The sequence below is a fragment of the Nanorana parkeri genome, unplaced genomic scaffold, assembly GCF_000935625.1.
Source record: "Nanorana parkeri isolate BGI_ZX_2015 unplaced genomic scaffold, ASM93562v1 scaffold19, whole genome shotgun sequence".
NCBI classification, from domain to species: domain Eukaryota; kingdom Metazoa; phylum Chordata; class Amphibia; order Anura; family Dicroglossidae; genus Nanorana; species Nanorana parkeri.
In genome coordinates, this window is record NW_017306287.1 from 1,416,275 (window position 1) to 1,433,539 (window position 17,265).

A 17,265-nucleotide genomic window follows, 5' to 3' on the forward strand; every position below is an offset into this window, starting at 1 on the left:
TAGCGACAACATCAAAGGTTGAAATATGCAAGCAGTATGCTATTATACACTCAGAAGTTGGGCGCCAACCGTCATTTTTAAAGGCACAGTCCATCTTTTGAAAAAATAAATAAATGCATCGATGATGGAAAAAGAAAATGCGTATTTTTTTTTGCATTGGGGCCTGAAGAGCATCGCAACCATGATCAGTCGATGACGGCTGCAATGTGCAGGCTCCTGCAGACTGTTCCTCCAGCCCCAGGTCTGGACCAAGGTTCTAATCTTCGGTTGGAAGGAAGTTATCGATAGACTACAAGTGCCGCGACATCACCGCAGTGTTACTCCATCGAGATCTAGGCGTCCCTCTGCCGCAGCGGCAGACAGAATTTGGAGTTTTCTCATTTACAGATCTTCTAAATCAAAACAAGTCACATTTTGGGTCCTCCGGCTGTGTGGATTCTTCTAAACCCATCGCGCCTCTGCCTCTGGAAGTCTTGTCCATGGCTGTCAGTCTTGCAGTGCATCATGGGACTTGTAGTTTTACCACAGCTTGGCTGCCCCTGCTCTAAATAGTTTTGTGAAAGAAAGGCGCGGCTGTATGAGCGGAGCCACACACGGCCTCCCCGAATTCAGAAATATACAGAAGCTTGCGGAGAGAAGCATCTGGCAATTCAGTTAACTGAGGGGGGGGTTTGCAAAGTGGCACCATCTTCCATGTTACACCCCGATTATGGGTACATGCAGCATGGCCGCAAAGGTGGAATTTAAAGAATGCTGCTTTAGACCCCATTCACACCGGGGGGTTCGGATCGCACGGATCCACTGACACGAAGGATCCTATACATTGCTATGGGGACCGCCGTTCATGCGACCGCGGGGATCTGTGCGATCCGAACTGCTCCCTGCACTATTTTTGCCGTGCTGATCAGTGCGTTTTCCATACAGCTTTCAATGGAACCGCGCTGAAATGCAATTAAAAACTCCCAAAACCTCCCTTTTGAGATCAGCGCAGTAACCGCGCTGATCCACAGCCGCCCTGGTGTGAATGGGCTCTCAAGGAGAATTGGCTGACTCCTGGGATTTGCTTTAACGCAGCCCGGAATGCTCCCCGCACCGGAGAAAGGTCTGTGACATGCGTAGATGCCTCCATATAGACATTGCACCCAGATTTGGTAGCACCCCGATCCCTTTATAGTCGCAGGTCACATGCAGCGTCTTGCTCCGTATTGCTCTGCATTGCAGACTCCAGGAACACGGGCAGCCGAAGCAAGTTGTCTTCCCAAATGGCAGATGAATTGCACATCCACTCCAGGAGCCTCTCCTGCTCAGTGCTTTCACGTACTCGCGGGCCCTAAAACTTGGACTTTTCTTGCACCCGCTCCTTGGCTTTTCGCCCACGCGCTAGAACTGCTATTTTTGAACCCGCCGCTGAGATACGATCAGTTTTGCTGCGGTTTTCTCTTTATAATACTATTTCAGTGTATTTCAGTGAAGCATCTTGTGTCCCCGGCAGCAGCGTGACTTCTCCGGGTCCTTGGCCCGCAGTGGATTGTTTGTGTTCCGGCACAGCGCTGTATTAATATTCTGATGATGAGCAAGCTAAATAAGCAGCTGTCTAAGTTCAGCGGACGCCGGGGCCGCCATAAATCTTCCACACTCCATTGCCACGCGTTACTGCCTGTGGACAGCTTGCTGAGGGTTGTACTTAAAGTGCCGGATATGTTAAGGCGGTCACTAAAATCACTAAAATGAATTTGGTTCTTTATCTGCTGGCGGGGCGGATGGTGGGGCAGCCATCTTGGGTGCACACAGTAGGATATCCTACTAGCGCCAGTTTTGGACAGGAGCCAATTGACCTATCAGTATGTTGCACACAAGCGCAGGGAGAACATGTGGACTCCATGCAGATGTCCTGGATGGGATTTGAACTGGAGTGCAAACCGTTAACCTAAGACCTCTAGGAAATATAAAATTTTACCTTGCCGTGTAGAGGTAGCCCCACTGTAAGGGTTAATTTTTTTTACATTTCCTGGAGTTCTTTAATATCTGGTGATCCTACCATAAAGGTCTTTGTTCAGGGACTATCTGTTGTAGGGTGACAACGCTCACTCACCATCTCCCAATTGGGCTTCTGTGTTGTCACCCAGGCTTCTAATGGAGATTACAAGTGGCATGTTGAAGACTTTACACTGGCATGGTCCACTGCTGTCCAACTGAACCTTTGTATTCTAATATGGGGATGCATTTACATTCAGAATGGCAATTTGGTCCAGCAACAGATTCCTGCAGCAAGAATCAGCAGATTCTTGTGGCTGAAATCATAGCGGGCTCTGGACAGCTGCGGTCGCTCTGCCTGTACAAAGCAATGACAGAAGCCGAAGCTGCCCGCAGACAGATTGCATCCAGGGCCGGTAATCTGTTCCAAGCTGCAAGTAACCATTCATTGCACGTGCAGATACATAGGCAGACACCTGCGGGTCCTGATAAGCTCTCATTCCTTTGTACAGGCTGAGCGGCCACAGCTGTCCGGAACCACCTGCAATTCCAGCCGCAGAAATCCATTGCTGGACCTAATTACCAGCTGAATGGGACCTTAACGTGCTCCTTTACCCCTATCTTTAACAACAAACAGACCTTTTAGAAATGTTTAGTAATGATAATCTGCAAACAGATACTTCTAGATAATTGCCGGCTTTGTATTCTTTGCATTCCTTTATTCTCTTTTCTTCCCCAGTCTTCTGACAGCGACCATGTTTACTAAGGGCAGATTACTAGATCTCCATTTACTTCCTGGAGCTCTGGCACATGCGACTAGGACATGTGACCATGCACATCATCCCAGGGGAGGAAAATGCCTTTCCCTGAGATCTCGCGAGATTACAGATGAGTTTGTTTAATGAATCTAAGATGATTTTAAATCCGCATGCAAAGGTGCACTCTGATGTGATTTTTAGTAAAAGGGGATAAAGGTCCGCTTTAAACGTGAATGCATCCCCATATTGGGTTCAACTGGACTTCAGATTCTCTGGAGCAGGGCTAGACAGGCTTGGCACTCCAGCTGTGCTGAAACTACAAATCCCTTCATGCCTCTGCGAGTCATGCCTGTGGCTGTCAGTCTTGCAATGCCTCATGGGACTTGTAGTCCCACTACAGCTGGAGTGCTGAAGTTGCCTACCCCTGCTATAGGTTTTTTTTTTCAAGGAATCCCCCTCCCCATTTGAGGCACAGTGTCGGCCTTGACTTGATGTGTGGTTTGGACCCAAGTTCACCTTCCCATTGTACAGTCCGGTACTAGAACCTCCCTCTGCTATTGGACTGTTGAAAACGGGTGCTAAGATCCAATTTAAACCTACCCTGTGCCCTGCGTGGACCTGCCAGATGGCATTCTCTAGTGTGTGTCATTGAACCGGACTGTTATTGTATATAGCATTCTACATGTGATCTGTATATCTGAAATGTATAACAAGAGAATGTTGATCCCCTTGAAGTATCACCGTCTTGTGTTCAGTGAAGTGACACCCGCTCTCCTTTCTGTTCTCTTTCAGGGGTTTCGGCAAGCAGGGATTCCAGTGTCAAGGTGAGTGCCATTCCTCCTCGTCCTCCTCCCACCACGCCGGGGCTAGTCCGGGATTGCACACACAGCGGCCACTATATTGCTTCACTGCAGAGCTGCCAAGCCTATGATTTATTGACACGCTCCCGTGGCTGTGTACAGAGAGGCATCTCCATGCCGAGGGAATCTCCTGCTGATTGTAATTATGTAACAGATAATGATGTGAATGCTTTTAGAGCCGGTGTCTTCATACAACCTCCGGCCACGCAAAGGCTTCAGCGTTTGCCGCTTTCATTCCTGCAGCAAACAGGGCAAGCTGAACAAGGCCAGCGGTCTACGGTCTGTTTTGCTTGCTGCGACATGAGACATGATTGCCTCCAATTAGGGAGAGGTGCACGTGAAATGAAAACTCCATTATGTGAAAAAGCCTTGCTTGCTTTGTATGTAGAGGTACAGAGAGCGACACCCATGGCGCTCATTGCAGCCCGCTGCTCCTCTGTGCAGCTGTGTTCGGCAGCAATGATAACGGTTCGTCGTTTTTTCTTAGTTTGGGATTACTGGAACAGGAAGTCAGCTGTTTGCATCTTTGCGTCTCCTTAGCTGGTCCCTGCTGCTGTGCCTAACCGCTTCTGGTGTTTTGTAAAGTGCGGTCTCCCCAGCATTCCATTGCACATGCAGCGGGCCGTAGACCTTTCAGATGGCTCAACCTTCTTGTCGTTCACTCCTTTAATTCAATTCAAATAGGCTTTATTGGCAGGACCACATAAATCTTAGCATTGCCAAAGCTTATGGGGAGGTTTTTTGGTGGTGGTGGTGGGGGCGGGTGAGTAGTGGAACATTGTTAGGGGTAAAGGATTGATATGGTGGGGAATAGGCAAGTCCAGGGACATTATCAGGGACCTTTATGTCCACTGCAGTGGCTGGCAGTCCTGATTTTCTAGCTACAGGCGCAAAGAATGATGTCATGGCAGAAAAAAAAGCCCCTATTTTGCACATCTCTGCAATACATGCACATGTCTCCATGTTGTATCCCTTTAAGACCATTCAAGTACAAAAAATACCTGCTGATGCCACAAATCAGAAATGCACATAAAATGGACTAACAATACACAGTATTTTAATGGACTTAGGCCCCATTCACACCACATTCAGATCATCTCCAGACCAGATTATTTCCGGACCCAAAATGCATCCTCCCAGATAGCAAGTAATTGAGCTGCAAGTTTGAAAATGACTTGCTAAACTATTTCAGACTTGCCAAGCTTCACAATTTTGTTGCACAATTACAGCAAGTCTGCATTGCAAGTCTCCAGACCAGAGAGCTTGCAGAGCTCTTGCTAAGACCTGCAGGACTCTTGCTGTAGACTTGCCAAGCAAATGTGCTACAAATTCAAAAAGTGTCAACTAGAACTTGTGCTGCAAGTGTTCTCCAAGTCTACAACTTGCCTGGAATGTGTGCAGCAAGTTGGAAAGAATTAAAATGTAACCCTGCCACAAGTTTGTGGCAAGTTATCCTTGCTATCTGGGCTAATGCATCCCTATGCTATTTCTGGCCTGTGTTCACACCCCCGCAGTCCGTTCCAGACCAGAAAAATACTGCATGTCTCATTATGTCTGGTCTGGATTGCGCTGGAACTGCGGGCAGGTTCACACCATTTTCCAGACCAGATCTGGTCCGGCAAATGGTGTGAACCTGCCCTAAATGGTGTCAGCCCTGCCTGGTTGTTTTTTTGCGGAACTACTGAATCCCTCTCACAGTCGTCATCATCTCTACAGCGTAAGGGCTAAGCCCTGGTTCACACCTAGGCGTATTGCAAAAGCACGTCGGTCGTGCGGGTTTTTTATCGCGATTCGCGGTAAAAAGTCGCGCGACCCCGAAGGCTACTTGGGCTGTATGCCAATGGAAAACGCCCTACAAAACGGCCCAAAGTAGTACCTGTACCTTTTCAGGCGTGGGCCGTTTTTGTAGCACGTTAGGGACGGGCGGAAATACGCCAAGGTGGGAACGAGACCATTGACTACAATGCAATTTATTTTTTTGACCGTTTTGTAGAGCGTTCGTCGAGCGTAGGACGCGCTACAAAACGGTCAGGTGTGAACGAGGGCTAATTGTTTTGTAGTCCAAGATGAGAACTGGGAGGGCCAAGTTTAGGACAGGGTTAAGCAACCTCGGTACTGCAGCTGTTGGGGGAGTGAAAGTCCCATGAGCACTGCGAGACTGACATCCACCGGCATGACACCCAGAGGCAAAGGCATCATGGGGTTTATAGTTTAACCACAGCTGCCAAAATGTCGAGGTGGCCACCCCTTGGTTTAGAGTTGGGAATCCCACCTATCTGAGTGGCAGTGTGGCTTCAACGTGTATTTGCAAGTGTGTGCAACAAAAACCTCAAATTTTAAACCAAATTAGTTTTTTTTTTCCTTGCTGGCTAGATTGAAAGTGTTCTGGGGGGGGGGACGACACCCTTCGTATTGTTTTGTATACAGCCCTGCCCATGTGCACCTTTTCCTTCCGGCTGGTTTCAAAAAGATGAAAGAGACTGCCATTGTTGCCTTTTTCAGCATTCTATACGGTCTCGCCATTGTGAAGATGGTGCAGGCTCTACAAACATTTCCCACGTCCCAGCTTGTTAGGAAATGGCGTTTGCTTAAAGGGAGACGATTGTGTCTCCTGGAGTTGGGGCCAGGTACGGTCAGGCCGGGAGTTGGGGCCAGGTACGGTCAGGCCGGGAGTTGGGGCCAGGTACGGTCAGGCCGGGAGTTGGGGCCAGGTACGGTCAGGCCGGGGGTTCAGACTTTACTCTGTTCATTTGCTGCATGTGCGTTCCAGGTCAGTCCAGCTCATTTATCTCTGTGGAGACGCAGGAGCTATGCACTCTCACATGCTGCTTTATGCAGCTCTGAGTTTGGTTCCACCATGCCTGCGTCCGAGGCCGTGCACAGTTTATCAAAACCAGGAACTGCAGGAAGCGGTGTGTGAGGGCGCACGGCTCCAGTGTCTCCATAGAGTTGAATGAGCGGCCTGCAGGCGCATCAAAAACTGGCCCTTCACGTTGTTGGGGCAACACAATTTGTGTGAATGAGGCCTTATGTGATTGTGGTATTGGCATCCATGATTGTTTTGGACATGTACGCTGGTTTTTATACCGGGCACACACTTGTGCAATGAGTGTCTTCAGAGTGACTATAGACATGCAGCCATGGAAGTATATGGGAATCTCGGATGGTTGCATTTAGCATGCAGGGCTAATGAAAATATTGCTGTAGCCACATGATGGGCAGACCTTGTCTGTGTTTCCTTGCAAATTATATGTTTAAATTCCAGGTTTGGAATGCAGAAAAGGTCCAGTAAACTTCAAAGCTATCCAGAAAGAATTTATGACCTCAGCTGGGGGACCTTAGTGAGAGATGGGGGAAATGTACAAGTCCGTACATGATGTTCTGTTTACTGGGCTTCAAGCAGAGTCTTGTCCCAGCGTTCCAGCTGTGTGCTGCTTGACATCTGATGACACTGATGGTGTTTGGTTGCAGATCACTCCAGGGAAGTGACGGGAAATATCTCCAATTGGTCCTACTCTTATCTGAATCCGAAATAAAAATTGTTGGTTGGCATTGGGTTTTAAAGCTAAACTCTAGGCAGAAATAAAAGTCCCAATTTAACGCACTCTGTAATCATTTATACATCAACAGATGTATTTTTTTTGAATTGCAAGCAGTGTTAAAGTACCCAAATTTGACCTGGTGTCAGCCTTTTGCAAGGGCTCAAGTGTGAAAGAAAGAAGCAGCACAAGGAGCCAACCAATTATTGTGCTGACAAGTGGCATGCTGATAGTAAGGGCAGGTTGACTCCATTTTCCGGGCCAGATCTGATCCGGAAAGTGGTATGAACCTGCCCGCAGTTCCAGTGCATTCCGGACCAGATATAATGAGACATGCAGTATTTTTCTGGTCTGGTCTAGAACAGACTGCGCTGGTGTGAACGGAGGCCAGAAATAGCATAGGGATACATTAGGATGCATTTTGGGTCTGGAAACAATCTGGCCTGGTCTGGAGATGATCTGGATGTGATGTGAATGGGCCCTAAGAGAGGGCAGAGTGACCAGAAGAATGCCAATTGGAGAATGTTTGTAGCAGGAAAGAGGTACAGCGAGGAGAGCTCTGGACTGATGGTGAATTTCACAACAAAGGTTGCGTTTTGAATTTTTCATCTTTTAACGGATTATTTATTTTTATTTAATTGTATTCATGCTGAAGTTCTGCTTCAAGTTTTTGTTACATTGTATCTTTTTTTTATCCTCCCCCCCCTGTCAAATGGTATCTGCTGGAGGATGGAACATACCAAGTCTCTGTCCATTGATGATAACAAAAAAAACCCTGCAAGGTATCTTGTTGGCAGCTGCTTCCTTCCCTGCACTTTCCACACAGCGGAAGTGAAACTGATAAGACAATTGAAGTTTTGTATGTGTGTTGTTTCTTCAGCACCACTGATATCACCAAAATGGTTTGCCTTGTGACATTTCCCCTGACCTTAGCTGTTGCTGGAGACTTTTTGAAGAAGCATTTTGGAAACAGTGTCTATAAAATACAGAAGCTCATTCAGTTAAACTGAACTTGTATCAAAATCCCAAAACCCCAACAAATATAATGGTAGGCCAGCCAGGGGTAACCTCTCTAACTACCAGCGTGCTCCAGTTTTTTACTGGTGTCCTAGGAGGATAGATTTCTTCAACTCCTCTACTGAGACTTCCCTACTTTATGCTTGCCATAATTAAATGTGTCCGTGGCTCTTCCAGCATCATGCGGTTCCCTATGCATGGCTTCCACCTGCTCTCTTGACTTCATGTTTTTGCTTTACCTGGTGGAGGTTGCGGCCTCATTTGATGCCAGCTGGCTTCCGTGATGGACTACAATCTCCAGGTTTAGTTTACGTAATTGTATTGGGATTGTAGTCCATCGGGGGGGGCTTGGAGCGGTGACTACTTTACAACACTCACAGGGACCACGAGGAACACAAGTAGCCGCCCCCCAGAAGTAAGCACGGTGTCAGCAGCAATTCAGAGATGATTTGAGGATCTACGGCTAATAAGATACATTTTTGGTAATAGTTCAGGTACTTGAATGTGCTTTTAAAGTTCAACTCTTAAGTTTTTAGTGTCGCTTTTAAGACACCGTTCACACCGCGGCGGTTCGGCCGCACGGATCCGCTGACATGAACAATGCCATACATTGCTATGGGGACTGTTCATGCGTCTGCGCAGGTCCGCACTGAAACACAATTTAAACTCCCAAACCCCAAAAACTCCCTTTTGAGATCAGCACGGTAACCGTGCTGATCAGCAACCGCCCTGGTGCGCTCTAAAGCCTTCCTGTGTCCCTTGGGCTCTAAAGCCTTCCTGTGTCCCTCGGTAAATGTGGATTTTTGTACAGAGTGTACAATTCTTTTCTTGAAGTCCATTGAAGGACACGGGCCCTATTCCTCTGTGTAAAGCATCCATCCATTAGGGAGATTTCCCTTCACTTCCTCTCTGTACTATAGATACAGTATGATGTGAGAGTTCATCTCTTTAACATGAGGGAGATAGCCTCTTAGACAGTTGTCACTAGAACAATACTGCCATGGGAAGATTTCCTCCATATTCCTGTTGTGGTGTCAGCTCAAAATTGTGATTGTTCCCTCAGTTTCAGTCCAGGACAAATGGAGAACCTACATTTGACAGAGGTTTTAACCCCGTCAACACGCTCTCCAAAAAGTTTATGTATATTTAAAATGACTTGGATGTTTTATAAGTGACCTTGTGGTGACAGTCACTTTAACCTTTCTCTTGGACATAGTGGTGGCAGCCATGTTTGTTGGCTCGTCTCCATTTTTAGAATGGAGCAGTCTGTCCTTTCATTTAAACAATAGTGAGGCCCATAGAAGGGATAAGTTGTCACTTTGATACGGAAGGCATGAACAGGAAAGGCATTGCCAGAAGTTCTAGCCCTCCCATATTATTGAAGTCTGTCCCAGTTGGAGAGATTTCTCTTCACATCCCATCTTGACATCAGCAAATCTCCCCACCAGGAACAACGATGACAGTAAATCCAGACATAGACCCTGCCCAGCTCTTTCCCATCAATCTTTAAGATTTGGGTAGCTGCACGATAATGAAATAATGAGAAGATGGGTGGTTCAGTATACCTGAATCTTTTTTTGGGTCACAATTTGCTTACAAACCTAAATGTACAGTTCTGATGGATAAATGAAATGCTTAAAGGGCGGAATTTCTCTCCTTTGCTGAACTGCTCCTTTCAGTGTTATTCACATAACCAATATACCTAGGCATTTGGTCATGTGGAATGCACTGTAGAGGGGGGGAATTGGAGCAAGGATTGGTCAATCCTCTTCAAAAGCCTAGTGCTGGGCACGTGATCTCTGCTGATGAGGCTCATGTGTCAACCTGGGCTCCATTCCTCCCTTTCAAAGCCCAGTGCTTGGCACAAGATTTCTGCTGATGAGGCTCATCTGCCAATCTGGACTCCGATCCTCCCCTTCAAAAGCCTAGTGCTGGGCACGGGATCTCTGCTGATGAGGCTCATGTGCCAACCTGTACTCCAATCCTTCTCTTCGGCAGCTGTCACATGAACAAACGCTTGGAGGAGGGGTGGCCAAATCATTATGGAATTCAGGAGCCATTCTGTCCAATCCAGGAGCCAGCGGGATTTTTTAGGTGCCAGCTTCATTGACGACTAAAGAAAAAGGAAAAAAAAATTTGGCGCCAAATTTAATTTTTCAGCAGCATTGGCAACCTGGCTCCTGGGATTTGTCCAGCTGTGGCTTAGACTTTTGGTTATATAAGCAGCACTGCAGGGAGCATAGGCCAGCACCTTCTCCAGGAAAGGCAGGTTTTTCAGTCTTCCTGTTACTCTTTATTTAGCAACTCCAGCAGAACCGCTAACATAGCTTTTTAGTTTTTCGTAAGTGTTACAAAAGGACACTACACATTTTCTGTCATAAGCGCCCGTTAATTGACAGCATAGCACGAACGTAGCATATATGTACAGAGTGGTGACAAATTGTCCCCGCATGTCATGGCGTAATTTACCACAACAGTGCCCGTCCACTGAGCTCGCAATCCAGCACGCTAAATCAGGTAGACAAGGAAGGTAATTTGCCCAAGGTGGTAATTGGCTGTACACATGACTGAACTGCAAGGTACTCCTCGCTCTATGTGGCGGGGTGCCTTTGTTTCTGTATGCTGGTAGTGGAGACGCAGCTACAAATGGCGGTAATGTTTTCATTGTCATGTTTGCGAAGGAAGGCCTGTCGCAGCTTCGTCCAGCTATGGTGGGATTTAAAGGGACATCATTATAAAAATTAGAAAGATGAAATGTAATGTCTGCATAGAAGAAGAGTGATGCTGCCATCCTGACATGTCTTTTTTATTTATTGTTATGCATTAATGATTGAGCAATTAAGAGTAAAGATGAACTACAGTTTAGTAACAACACCTAGTCGGCAAAAGTGTTTTTGACCCTAGCGGTGGGGCTGCAAGGGTCAACTGCTTGTTTTTGTCTAGGTGCTAAAAAAAGAAAAAAGTGGTACTTACCTGATCCTCGGAGTCGGCTTGTTCTTAGGCTGTTCCCTGGAGCCTCTCTCCTCCTCCACTGCAGCGGTCTAAGGATCCTTGAGTCATCACGTTCTATACACATTGTAAAGGACGTGAGGAGGCAGAGGGACATACCATCGCTGCCGTAGAGGAGGAGACAGGCTTCAGAGACCGGAGTAACATCAAGCTAGCTCCGAGGATCGGGTCAGTATAACTTCTTTTTAGCACCCAGATAAAAATGAGCACTTAACCCTTGCCGTGCCGGGGGTAACCCCACTGCAAGGGTTAAGAACACTTTTGCCCAGAGTTCTGCTTTAACCAGTTTGAGAGGGGAACAATTTGTAGAATTTTTTGCACCCATGTTAAAATTAGCATTTTTGGCTAGAAAATAACTTCAGACTCCCAAACACTTATATATATTTTCTGAAAGCAGAAGCAGTAGAATAGAAAAGAACAGTAGATGCAATTTTATTTTGAATCCAAGGTTCTTTACTGACAACATGCATTAAACTCTCCAAACTTTTTTTTTTTTTTTTACATTGTCCAGCAAAGTATTTTTTAATTTTTTTTATTTTACGTTTTGGCCAAGCACTTCCAGTCATCATGTTTCCGAACAGCTCCAACTCTCTCAGCTTGGGTTCCCTAAACTTCCTGCCCAGTACAAGATCACAAGGGACACATCAGACTCCAGCAGCAAAGGAAGATCAGGAGGCTGGATTGCCTTTCTATACCTGTGCATTTGTGGAGACACACCAAGCTTACTCGCACAGAGAAAGATGGCTCCATAGGACCCTGCAAGGAAAAGGAGCAACCCTAAAACATTATATCAGGGTCAGTACTCGGGGGACCTGCAGGAAACTAAAAACTTTTAAACATCAAGGAGCAGCATCCCTTGTAAGTGACTTATTCACTTATAGTGATAAATATGGGACATTTTAGCAACTGCTGTGCTCTGTGCTGAGCAGAGGTCCGGCTCTCTAGTGTGCTGCTAGCACAAGGCATTTTAGCTCTTGCTGCAGCAAATAGTGATAAGGTAAAATAGAAGTCCATATTTATTACCGTTTACGCAGCCTGGCTTCATTGCAGTAATGATATAAGAAGGCTCAATTGGGCTTTAAAACCGTGCGGCGTGCTGTATACTTGCAGGCATTGGTCCCTAATCACAGCATGCTATTGGTCAAGTTATTAAAAAAAAAAAAAGGGATTAACTTGTTGTGTAATTACTTAACAGTGTGTGTGATGCTGAGAGGATAATCGATAATGCTCAGCTCTGTTGCGCTCTCGCTGCCAGTTTCCTCCGGAGAGTTTGCTCCATGTAAGCTGTTAGAATAGCAGCTGCAGGAATGGCATTTGATAAAGCCGGGCGGCTGAAAGGGGGATATCTGCGGGGCCGATCGGCTTATTAATGTTATTACAACGTGTAAGGATGCCATTGTGCCTGAGCCTTTTCATCAAACTCCTGCAGCCTTTATAGAAATACACGTCGGGCTCCTTATGACAGAGAGACGGTCAAGAGCGTCCTTCAGATCGGTTCTCCTTTGTGATGAGTCTTCAAGCTGTCATCGGTGACTGCGCTTTTCAGGAGGACCGAGAAGGCTCATCTGATACAGAATGCCTTGTGACATCTGATCAGTGTTTGTTTAGGTAATTAGTCTTAATGCTGAACTTCAGGCAGATCTAAAAGACACAAATTAGTGCAGCTCCTGAATTCATTAATGCACCATTAAATGTATTTTTTTAATTGCAGGCAGCACAAGTACTGGATTTTTACCTGGTAGCAGCCATTTGACTCATTTTCAGCTTCTAAGTGACTGTTAGAGCCATATGGACCACAGACAGAGTACGTGCTTTCACGCAGATGTGGATTGTAGTCTTAAGGCCTCATTCACACTGATAGGAGCCGGCCCGTACAGATTCGTGCGGAGTGCACAACTGTATCGGGCCGTTCCTGGAAAGAACAGGTGCCGCGCGTGATTGCACGCAGCATCCGGTTCTTCTCTATGGGGTAAGTGGCCATACGCCGCCCGTACGCTCACCCGAACTGCACATCCGCACGGATGTGCAGTTCGGGTGAGTGTACGGCCGCGTACTCCCATAGAGAAGAACAGGCTGCTGTGTACAATCACACTCGGCACCTGTTCTTTCCAGGAGTGGCCCGATACGGCCGAGCACGCCGTACGGATCTGGACGGGCCGGCTCTTAGCAGTGTGAATGAGGCCTAAAGCTGAACTCCGTGGAAAAGAAATAGAATTATTCTTGCAGTGAGGAGGGAGAAATGCTCATTTATGCCTAGGGTATCAAGAAAAGGGAGTTGTGGGACCCATTCACACCATATGCATTGGGTCTGTGTTGGCTGTTGTTTCCAGTGCAGCCCCAGCACAACACAAGACCAGGCAATTTGCTTTGTCACTGATGGGCTCAGTTCACACCATCACAACACAGGGGCATTGCTGTGCATTTCAACATTTTAATAAAGTTCTGTGCCAGGTTTGGATCATCCGCACTGTGTCGGGCACTGCACACCAGCGGCTGTGTGTCTTGCGCTGTGGCTGCTGTGAATTGGCCCTCGCCTATTATTTCACTTCCCCGGCACTCGGCGCTCTCTTTCTGTCACTCCAGGTTTTGGATGATGCTTTGGCATCCTCGTCTAAAAAATTGGCCCTCCATTGTACTTAATGATATCAGAGCTCCCTTGCCCGCTGACTGCTGGGCTGGTAGCATAGCATTTAGGCATTAAGAAAGTAAAAGTCCTTTTTACACTTACTTTTGGCATAAACCAAAATGTAACCCTTGCAAGGGCCGATGACGAGGGTTTTTTTTTTTCTTTACCTCAGAGTTCAGCCTTAATCCCTTCATAGATCCCTATGCTTGGAATTCCATTGCCTCCCACAATGTCATAGTGATGTTGTCACATTGCTGAAGCTGGATTCCCTGATTATTTCTTTAGTGTGGGAAATCTGTTGGCAGTTGGACGGAACGGGCAATTCCAGCTAGTATCTACACTGCAGTCCCTGAGATGTAAGAAGGAAGCATGTAATTCAATTTACCTAGAAACATATGAATCCATATTCCCTGTATTGCTTAGTAATGGGCTTTAGCCCCAACACGTTTAATTTAAAGGGAGATTCCACCTTTTAAAAAGGAAAAAAAACTTAATAAAAAGAAAAAAATAGCATTTATTATTTTTTTGCCTAGGAGCTAGGATCAGCGGATCACTTGTCTTAATGGCTAGACCTTTGGTCATGTGGCTGTCAGTGGTGGGAAACTATAGCAGCAGTTTCTGCTGCAATGGGAAGTAGTTAGTGTCTTGCTTTCATGACTTTGAGTGGGGTTGCCAGGTTATGGGTAGGGGTGTCTTATTTTGATTAAGGGCCTGCATCATTCTAACCCTCCCCTTTCCTTTTTGGAAGGGGAGAGGGAGGAAGTACTTTTTTTTTGCAGGTACTTGCTCTTACTTCCTCATGACCTAACCTGGGTCCTAACCCCCTCAATGGGCCCACATCCTCCTGGGTTATACTTCCCAGTATTCGTGTTTTGCCCATGCGCAGTAGGGGCTATGTGTCATCAGGAAGTAGCAGCCGGCTCCCGAATGCAAGATGGCGGCTTGGAGGATCAGAAGCCCTGTGAATAATTGGGTGCGAGAAAGACAGCACTAGACTTTATGGACTGGACTTTGTGTTTTTAAAAGGTCAGCAACTACAGTAATTGTAGCTGCAGACCGTTTATTTTTTTTTTAATAGCCTCCTAAAGGGTAATTCCACTTTCCCAGACAATGACCCCTTATGATTTGGCCCCTCACCCCCCTCCTTGCTGTACTTACCTTTGGCCAAACGCTCCTTCCCCTCCGCCAGTGTCGGTGTACCACTCGTACTCCATACACGGCAGTGCATCCTGAGCTCACAAATGGTGAGTACTCGTTAGTCAGTATGGTCATGTGACTGTGCTGACCAATGAAAAGTGTTTTTTGTGTGAACACAGGTGTAGGGGAAGGAGCGTTCGGCCAAAGGTAAGTACAGCAGAGTGGAGAGGGGGCCAGATTGGAGGGGGTAATTCCATTTTTCCAAATTCGCCTTGGAAAGTGGAATTACCCTTTAAACTGCCCTTTGCTTTTATTTAAATTGCTGACAATTCCAAATTTCTCTCCTTGCTTATAGATAGATGCGAATGTCATCAACTCTCAGCATTGATTTCCTTTAGCTTTCATTTATATGGTCATCAAGTACAGCACTGGGTATGGATGTCCCACCTCCACCAGTGGCTCCAACATGCTGGGCCTGAAACTATGTATTTCTTATTAATGGCTCAATACACACGAACAATGAGCAAAATGGTTACTTTGCTTTGCATCATTTTGCACCATTATGGTGACCTGTAGTGGCCAATCTTCTTGGACTTTTGCAGGCCTGGTTGCTTTCGCTTGGCAACCTCAGCCAAGAGACGGTTTGATGGGCTGATTGTGGCCTGGAAGCCAGACAGTTATTCTCTGTGAGTTGTGTTCCATCCTATATAGCCGTTTGCAAGGTTTACATAGGCGACATTTCTGGATGTGCAGTGACATGCCCGTACGGAGACACATGTAGGACACACGTAAGCTGCTGCCTTGTGTCTGCAGGGTGTGAATGTCTGAACACACACAAGCTATCTGTGCCGGGGGCTGCGGTTAGCAAGGTCATTAGCTCTGTTTGGGCACTTTCTGTATGGATATGAGGTCATTAGTAACAAGCTCAGTGCTACAGAGAAGAATTAGCCATCATTTATTCTTTGCAAGAAAATTGCTAAAAGCGATCCTGTCACTTCTGCAAATCACTGCTACAAATACATTGGTGCGAGAGGTCTTGGAACAGGAAATGAGCGAGTATCTCATCAGTGGAAACACAGACAAAGATTAAAGTGTTCCAGTTCTTATCTTGGACTACAGAATTATTAGCCTATATATTGTAGAGATCTGAGAGTGGTAGTAGTTGAGTAGCTAAGCAAAAGGCACAGGGCAGGGCTGACACCACTCAGGGCTCATTCACACCAGACCAGCATTAAAAGGTCTGTGCGCTGGTGAAAATTATTTTGGAGGGAGTGTGATGCATTGTTACAATGCATCACACTGTTTACTTTTTTATTTTAACGTTTATTGACGTGTCACAAATTGTCACTTCATTCAGGTATATGCACCACAGTGTATTGTGACATGCTGTGCTGTACCTCAATGCAGTGTTACGGGTACCTGAGGCTGTACCTCAATGCAGTGTTAGGGCACATAGAAAACAACTTTTTCTATGTTCCTTCCATGCTGATCAACGAAGCTCATTGGATATGGTATTTAAGGGCCGGTGCACACCTAGGCGACACCCCACCGCGCGGCAATTGTGCACTTTTCCACGCGGTCAGGAGTCGCCCAGCTGTGCACCGATTGTGTTGTGGGTGACATTATTTTCCAATGGCACCCCAGTCGCACCGGGCGGATCGCACAGGTTTCCCGCTGCAATTCCGACCGTGCTTCTGAACAAGTACCTTTTTTTTGCGATACACGCCGCGTGGCTGTTTTAGCAGCGATTGTGTTTAGAAGCACGGAAGGAATCGCGGCGGTAAACCGCATGTACCGCCCAGTGCGACTGGGGTGCGGTTGATTGCATTTCTAGCAGATCATCGGGTATTTTCTATACTTGCAGAGTCTTTACAGGGATAAAACACAGGAAAATGTGCATGCATTGCAGAGGTGTAATAAATTATGTTGTGTTTTTTATTTTGTTGTTTTTGCTGACGTTGGCCTTTGAATGATTTACTTGGGTATTTTATTATAATACTCGACTTTTAATCAACTGCAGATTTGTGTTCTGAAAATAATATGGAACACCCTCTTACCTAATCAGCAGGTTCATGGTAAATCTACTACCCGACACTGTTCGGTTTGCTTCCCGTGGACCAACATACAGTTTAATCCTGAGCACACATTTCCCTGGAGGACAAAGTAATCGAAGAATCACACAGGGGAGTTATGAAAATGACATAAAATCAAATTGTATGTGCCATTCTACTCCACTTCCTTAACTGCGCATTATGGCAGACAGGCTGCTTTTATAAGAACGGTCAATCCTGACCATTCATCACTGGGACAAAGTCAATAACAATGTAGGTTATTCTCCCCCCCCC

General features: G+C 46.4%; 1 protein-coding gene across 2 annotated transcripts in view; it reads left to right on the forward strand.

Moving 5' to 3' along the window:
- Positions 1-17,265, forward strand: part of PRKCB (protein kinase C beta) — a 222,512-nt gene that overhangs the window by 7,156 nt on the left and 198,091 nt on the right. For both annotated transcript variants that reach the window (XM_018561835.1, XM_018561827.1), the window contains exon 2: positions 3,525-3,556. In XM_018561835.1, coding sequence (XP_018417337.1) covers positions 3,525-3,556 — 32 coding nt within the window. The remainder of the gene's footprint in view (positions 1-3,524; positions 3,557-17,265) is intronic.